This window comes from Felis catus, chromosome C2 (assembly GCF_018350175.1).
Source record: "Felis catus isolate Fca126 chromosome C2, F.catus_Fca126_mat1.0, whole genome shotgun sequence".
Lineage (NCBI taxonomy): Eukaryota > Metazoa > Chordata > Mammalia > Carnivora > Felidae > Felis > Felis catus.
Genome location: NC_058376.1, coordinates 141,842,092 through 141,850,311, shown reverse-complemented (window position 1 = coordinate 141,850,311; position 8,220 = coordinate 141,842,092). Strand labels below are relative to the sequence as shown.

Genomic DNA, 8,220 nt, shown 5'->3' with positions numbered 1-8,220 from the left:
CTCTGCCGCCCTCCAACGACCCTTGACAGCAGCCCCCGCTCACCCCTCAAATGGAAAACCCACAGACACACACACAAACAAAAACCCCAAGTCTTCCCTTCGGTTGCTACCCGCAATGACGTTTCCCCCTCGGGTCCCGCCCCTCCGGGGGCTTGGAATTTTGGGATTGGCCGAGGGGTTGCGGCTAAAAGGCCCCGATTGGGCGCCGAGGCTCTGACTGACAGCGGGGCGGCCGCCGCTCCCTCCCGCCCTCCCTGGTGTGCGAATGTGTGTGTGCGGTGTTATGCCGGACAAGAGGGAGGCGACCGCGACGGTGGTGGCTCTGTTTATTGTCCCTCTCGGTGTGTGGATGTGAGGAAGCCGGGGTGCAGCGCGCCCGACGAAGGCGGCCTTTGAGGCAGCGGCACCAGCGGCGGCGACTCCCGCAACCCCAGCGGCCGGCCTTCGCGGAGTGTGAGGAAGGACAAGGCGCCTTTGCGTCCCCGCCACGTCTGGACGCCCCGGGCTCCCCGGCTGCGCTCGCCGCGCGCACCTCCCGGCCTCGGCCCGGCTTGCTGCGGCGCCCGCGGGCGGGCGGGCGAGGAGGAAGCGCCGCGGCTCTGTCGCCGCCGGCCTCCTGCTTCCTCCTCCTCCACCTCTTCCTCAGCGGCGGCCCTAGGCCCGGGCGACGCGGCCGCCGCGCCTCGAGTTTGAGGGCGCCGGGCGGCGCGGCCTCCTCGGCGGGCTCGGCCGGGCGTCCGCCCCGGGTCTCGACGATGGGGCGCGGGGGGCGGCGCCGCTAGGAACACGACGAGCGGAGCGGTCGGTGCGGAGCAGCGGGGGCCGGCGGCCCGCAGGGAAGCGGGAGCGGCGGCCGCGGCCTCGGGGCCTGTGAGCGGAGGCACCCGCCATGGCCAAGGCGGGCGGCGGCGGCGGCGCGGGAGCCGGCGGCAACGGGGCACTGACCTGGGTGGTGAGTGGCGGGCGACGGAGGGCGGGGGTCCCGGCCGCGGCATTGTTCCCGGCCCGCGGCGGGGGAGGAATTCCGCCGGGCGGACCGGGGGTGGGGAGGAAGGGAAAAGAGAGGGAAATCCGGCGCCCCGGACGGGCGCCCCGTCGGGGCTTCTGCCAGCAGAACCCCCCGCTCCCCGCCCCTTTTCTTTCTTTACCTCTATGGAGGCTCCGCTGCTGGGGCTGACGTGCGCTTAAACTTAGGGGGACAGACCATGAATCCGGTAGGAAGCCCTCGCTTCATCTTTTTTCCTCTTTCTCAAGACTCTTCCAGGTCAGTGAGGCATGAGATGATGGGTATGGCAGTAATGCCTGTGTGTCTCTGTGGGTCAGCACTTTTATTAAATGTGGTTTGAGAAAATCCCGGAGAAAGGTGTGTGTGTGTGTGTGTGTGTGTGTGTGTGTGTGTGTGTGTGTGTGTCCGTCCGTCCTGGAAATGCAAATGCAACCGTTTCTGATTCTCTGACCTCTCAGAGAAGAATGGGTTTGGTGGGGGGATTCGTCTAAGGCAATTTACACTTGAGTTCAGAGTCTCGTTCGATTGAAAGCGCATTCGGAATGGCTGTTTCCGCAGCAGCTAATATGCTGCAGGTCGTCCATCTGTCCGGGTGGGATTATTAAAAGAAGCGTTCACCTGCGTCAGCATCGCAGGTGAAGCGGGGTGGGGGCCGAATGGAGGGTGCTGGAGAGGTGACCGAAGTGCTTAGCCCCGGAATTAAAGGATTTCGGCGCTCCGTTCCTGCTGGGAAGTAGTAGAGGAGGGAAGACCCAGAGAGATCCGATTCCCACGGCAGATCGATAATTCACCAGCATTTCACTTGCTCAGCATAGAGTTCAGAGCAGGGTCATTTCCTACACAAAAAAAGCGCAGCTCAGCCAACTGACTTGGTTTCCAGGAGAAGCATTTAAAAAGCGTTACGTTTTACAGGGACTTTGGATGGATTTTTCCCTTTTTCAAAACACCCAAGGAAACTTTCATATTGGCATTTTTATTACCACTGCTTCATTTTCTCTTCCCTTGGGCCAGGTTGAGGGGAGTTGAGTAGCAGTTCTGCTGTGCTGAAAAGTATTCCTTGTAAAAAAAAAAAAAAGTATGTCACTGGTAGCAGAAAAACATTTTAAGCACTTAATGTTTGGGTGCCAGGGTGCTTTGCAAAGTGACTTGCCAGGCTTTTATTGTTGAGTTTTCCGAATTTTGTATGCTGCTCCAATAAGTAGCATGGTGAACAGATCAGAGCCAGGATAGATAACATGTGAGGTTATAAATTATTGGTCCATGCGGTCCATTCTGGGAGGGGAGAATGCATAAATGCAAAACACTGATTTTTACAAATGGATGGCCCTTACCCCTGTTACTAAAATCAAACAACTTCTGAACATTGAGTTAGCCAGATGGTTCTCATTCCCTATTTGGAAGTGTCCAGGCCTGATTTGTGTTCCTGAGGACTTCTGATTCTGTAATGGTAAACATTTTGCTCCAAGATGGAATTGGTTGGCATTTGACATTTGATAGCGATATTTAATTTACTGGTATTTAACTTTGTAGATAACTAAATGACTGCTTTTTCTGTCAAGCTCAATAGGAAACTTATTTACATAAAAAATTTCATGAAACTTAGAGGGTCTCATTCAGTATCAGAAAATTCATTTGATAATTTTGATTTATTAAAGGTTTTTTTTTTATATACAAAACTAATACAGTAAAAGTCACTTAATCTTTTACTTATAGATTGTATCCTCTTGTTGGATTAGAAGTTTATTGAAACGCTAATCACTCCGGAAGTCCACTTTAAGATTTGATGCTTGCTTTAAATTTGTCAGGTTGTTTGACCATCTTTATGTCCGTAATCAACATCATTGATCATAGACTAATTTTATGGGAGGCAACATAGTGAGGTGGTTATGAGGATGGATTTTGATGTCAAGTTGATGTAGATTCAGATCCTTTCTGCAACACATACTCCAAAAGGGACCTATCCTTTCTATGTCTGTTTTCTCATCTATAAAATAAGGTTGCATTGAGAATTAAATGAGGTAAACATAGGTAGCCAGTTCTGGGTTTAATAAATGGTTTTTGTTGTTGGTGGTGAAGTTCAAGAAATGTACACTCAGAATAATGAAGTTGCTTTTACATGAAATGCTTTTGAACCCGGGTGAAAGGAAATTATTCCTTTGAAGGAATTCAGGGATTTGTTTCAGTGGTCATCTATTTCTGAAGAGGGGTAACTTTGCCTGCTGTATTGAAACTGGTGTTATGTTGCCACCTGCTTGTGGGTAACAGGAAGAAATAAAAATGGAATTAGTCCCTGATAGCGTTCTTTTGGGAGGGGGATGGGTAATGCCATGCGTTGCTGGTATTAACTTCTATTGGGATGCTTGCCAGCATGTAGTATTAACATTGTCATTGCATGAAAGTTTACATTTTTTATAGGTATCTCTCATGACATATATTTTTAAATGTTTATTATTTTGAGAGACAGAAAGAGTGAGAGCAGGGAAGGGGCAGAGAGGGGTGGGAGGTGGGGGGGAGCGGGGAGAGAATCCCAAGCAGGTTCTGTACTGCACTGTCAGCACGGAGCCCGATTTGGGGCTCGATTTCACAAACCATGAGTTCATGACCTGAGCCAAAATCAAGAGTCAGAAGCTCAACCCACTGACCCACCCAGGCGCGCCTGAAAGTTTACATTTCAGTACCTGAAACCACAAAGCAGGGTGGTTTAAGACTGACATTAGCTTCTCCTTATGATACTGTATTTGGTTTGTGCTTGATTTATAGCATTTTAAGCTAATTTTTTGAAATTAAAAAAAGTGAAAAATATAGTAGAACTATTTTGAGTTAACACTGACAACAGCTCTGAAGGCTTCCTGAACTAAGCAAAGTTTCTTGAATTAACCTTTAGTTTGTAAAGCTTTGATTAGTAGACCCTCTAGTCAATTTCATTTTGTTATTTATCATTTGTAAGTGGTTGTAAAAACTTTTGTGGAAACATTAGAATATAGTTAATTACCATATGAATATTGATCTTTTTTTTCCTAGCAGTACTCTAATTTGGTAGATTAAAAGATATTATGATTAAAAATATTAGCATATAAAAAAGTGGTGCCCAGAATAATATAAGAAGCCTTCTTCTATTTACCAAGTTTCAACCATTACCAACTCAAGGTTACCCAGTTTGCCCCTTTTCATTATTTTGAAGTAGAGCAAATCCTGGAATTATGTCACTTCATCTGTAAATATTTCAGTATTTGTCTCTAACACGTAAGTTTCTTTAAAAAATATATAAAACCACAGCTAACATAGTGTTTTCAAAAGTAAAATTCAATGAGGGGTGCCTGGGTGGCTCAGTCAGTTAAGCATTGCATCCGACTTCGGCTCAGGTCACGATCTCACAGATCGTGAGTGGGGTGAGTGGAGCCCCACGCCTGGCTCTGCTGGCAGTTCAGAGCCTGGAGCCTGTTTTGGATTCTGTCTCCCTCTCTTTTTGCCCGCCCCCTCTCGTGCTCTTATCTTTCAAAAATAAATAAGTATTTAAAATTTTTAGAAAAGTAAAATTCAGTGAGAGACAAGGAATACTTTTTTTGTTTACTGTGAATATTTCTAATTCAGAAAACATGATTGTATATTCAAATATTATTTAAAGATTTGTATTAAGAACCTTGCTTTAGGGGCACCTGGTGGCTCAGTCGGTTGAGTGTCCATCTCTTGATTTCGGCTCAGGTCCTGATCTCAAAGTTCATGAATTCAGGCCCCATGTTGGGCTCTGCACTGACAGTGTGGAGCTTGCTTGGGATTCTCTCTCTCTCTCTCTCTCTCTCTCTCTGTCTCTCTGTCTCTCTCTGTCTCTCTCTGTCTCTCTCTCTCTCTCTGTCTCTCTCTGCTCTCACTCTCTGTCTCTCAAAATAATAAACAAACATTTAAAAATATATGTCATGAGAGATACCTATAAAAAATGTAAACTTTCATGCAATGACAATGTTAATACTATATGCTGGCAAGCATCCCAATAGAAGTTAATACCAGCAACGCATGGCATTACTCATCCCCCTCCCAAAAGAAGGCTCTTGACCAGTCTAAATCTTAATTACTCTTCAAGGCTAGCTCAGAGTCTCACGAAACTCTTATCCTCCAGTTTACACTCATCCTTTCCTGTTACTCTTATGGGTAAAAAAAAAAAAAAAGTATTTTTATATAACTTTCACGCATAATTTTGCCTTTAACAATTAAATTATAAACTCCCTAAAATCAGAGACCATGTGTTGTACTTATTTGTATCCTTTATAGTGTTTAGCAAAAAGCTGAATTCATAATCCAACCTCAGTTATTTTTTTTTATTAAAAAAATTTTTTTTAACATTTATTATTGAGAGACAGAGAGACACAGCATGAGCAGGGAAGGGGCAGAGAGAGGAGGAGACACAATGCGAAGCAGGCTTCAGGCTCTGAGCTGTCAGCACAGAGCCCGATGAGGGGCTCAAACTCACAAACTGCGAGATCATGACCTGAGCTGAAGTGGGACTCTCAACAGACTGAGCCACCCAGGTGCCCCTAACCTCAGTTATTCTTAACAAATTGGGTAACTGACATATAACTTCCTCAAAAGTCTATCATTAGTAAGACAAGTGGTCAGGTAGCGATGTTAGATACATTGTCGAGTAACATAAAGCAGCACTTAGAAAATGTTATAATTGGTGCTAACTTTTCTGAATGGAAGTGAGTGTTTACCTGTAGTTTTAGATCTGTTAATTATTTCAGTGCCAGTAGTTGTATTTTACTAAGTACAGCTTTTAAAAACTAAGCCTCTTTTATAGTTTTTAAAAATAGGGCCCCTGTTAGAGAAAAGGTATGATGAGTTTATTATTTTCATTTGCAGAGAAAGAAATGGGGGTGGGGCTGGTTAGAGAATTAGGTAACAAACTATTAATCACCTGACTAAGGCAGAAGTGGGATTGAAACCAGGTTTATCTTTGTAACCATGATTTAATACAACCTCCCACTTTAAAAACATTAAAAACCAAAAAGCCTCATCTTTTATATCCTGATGTAACAGGATTAAAAAGTCTTCTGGGGTATACTTGTATCTCTTTCTACTAACCTTTCGTTTACTTTCACACAGAAAGCTAGGGAATATGTTTCCTTTTTAGGGTATATGTATCTTGTGTAACAATGCTTTTTAAGAGAATGGGCTGTGAAATCAGATCACTAGTTTCATAATTCAGCTTCTTCAAGTACTAGTTTATTAGCTTTGGGAAAACACTTCTTCAGACTTCCATTTCCTCATCTATAGAAGGAGAATTATGATAAGGGTGTCTACTTTGTGGAGCTCTTTGAGGACTGATTGAGATTATCCATATATTCACGTAATGCTGCCACATAATCTCTCAGATGTGTACACATGCATGCGTCTTTTTTTTCTTCAAGTCTATTGAAAAGAATTTTCATGTCTTTTGTCTCAGAGAAAGTATTTTTTTTAATATTGTGAAATACCAATAAGTCAGCATTCATCACCACACAGTTACAGTTTTTTTTCTTTTGATTGGGATTTTTAAGATCAAATCTCTTAGCAACTTTTAAATATACAGTGCAGTATGATTAACTGTAGTCATATTGTTTTACATTACATTCCCAGGATTTCCTTATTTTATAACTGGAAGTTTGTACCTATAGGTCACCTTCTGCCATGTTGTTCCCTTCACCCTCCATATTCAGGGTTTTTGTTTTGCTTTGTTTTTAGATTCCAAATATAAGTAAGATCATACAGTATTTGTCTTTCTTTCTTTGATTTATTTCATTTAGCGTAATGCCTTCAAGGTTCATTCATGCCACAAATGGCAAAAGTTCCTTCTTTTTTTATGGATGGATGATATTCCTCTGTGTGTGTGTACGCGCGTATGTATGTGCGTATGTACCACATTTTCTTTATCCATTTATTAATGGACGCTTAGGTGGCTCGTGTGTCTTGGCTATTGTAAATAATGCTGCAGTGAAAATGGGGGTGCATATATCTTTCCAAGTTAGTATTTTTGTTTTCTTCAGATAAATGCCCAGAAGTGGAATTGTTGGATCCAATGGTAATTTTATTTCTAATTTTTAAAAATAATAATATTTTTAAATAATATTTTTATTTAATATTTTATTAAATATTATTTAAAAATAATTATTATTTTTCATGTTTATCTATTTTTGGGAGAGAGCACAAGTGGGGGAGGGGCACAGAGAGAGGGAGACAGAATCCAAAGCAGGCTCCCCACTGCTAGTGCAAAGCCTGACAGGGGGCTTGAACTCACGAACTATGAGATCATGACCTGAGCTGAAGTCAACCAACTGAGCCACCCAGGTGCCCCCATTTGTAATTTTTTTTGGGAAACCTCATGCTGTTTTCCATGGTGGCTGCACCGATTTACATTCCTGCCAACCTTGCACTAAGGTTCCCTTTTCTCCACATCCTTGCTAACACTCCTTATTTCTTGTCTTTTTGATAATAGCCCTCCTGATAGGTGTGAGGTGGTATCTTATTGTGGTATTTATTTATTTATTTATTTATTTATTTATTTATTTATTGTGGTTTTGATTTGCATTTCCCTGATAATTAGTGATGTTGCATGTTTTTTCATGTGTGTATTGGCCATCTATGTCTTTTTTGGAAAAATGTTTATTCAGGAAATCTGCCCATTTTTTTTGTTGGATTTTTTCTTGCTATTGAGTTGTATGAGTTCTTTATATATTTTGGATATTAACCCCTTATCAGATTTATCATTTGCGAGTATTTTTTCATGTTTGGTAGGTTGCCTTTTTATTTTTTATTTTTTTTATTTTTTTATTTTTTTAATTTTTTTTCCAACGTTTATTTATTTTTGGGACAGAGAGAGACACAGCATGAACGGGGGAGGGGCAGAGAGAGAGGGAGACACAGAATCAGAAACAGGCTCCAGGCTCGGAGCCATCAGCCCAGAGCCTGACGTGGGGCTCGAACTCACGGACCGCGAAATCGTGACCTGGCTGAAGTCGGACGCTTAACCGACTGCGCCACCCAGGTGCCCCTTGCCTTTTTATTTTTTATGGTTTCCTTTGCTGTACAGAAGCTTTTTCTTTTAAGTTTATTTCTGTATTTTGAGAGTGAGTGTGTGTGAGTGTGAATGGGGGAGGGGCAGAAAGAGAGAGAGAGTGTGAATCTGAAGCAGGCTGCATGCTCTCTTGAACTCACAAACTGTGAGATCATGACCTGAGCTGAAA

The 8,220-nt window shown here is 43.3% G+C and overlaps 1 protein-coding gene across 2 annotated transcripts in view; it reads left to right on the top strand.

Annotated features, from left to right (window-relative positions):
* Window positions 1–272: 272 nt before the first annotated feature.
* The window catches only part of TOP2B (DNA topoisomerase II beta), a 65,225-nt gene continuing 57,277 nt past the window's right edge, over window positions 273–8,220 (top strand). The window contains exon 1 of one of the 2 annotated variants that reach the window (XM_023260624.2): window positions 273–952. In XM_023260624.2, coding sequence (XP_023116392.1) covers window positions 890–952 — 63 coding nt within the window. In that variant the 5' untranslated portion in view covers window positions 273–889. The remainder of the gene's footprint in view (window positions 953–8,220) is intronic. The other variant, XM_023260625.2, reaches the window with a different exon arrangement.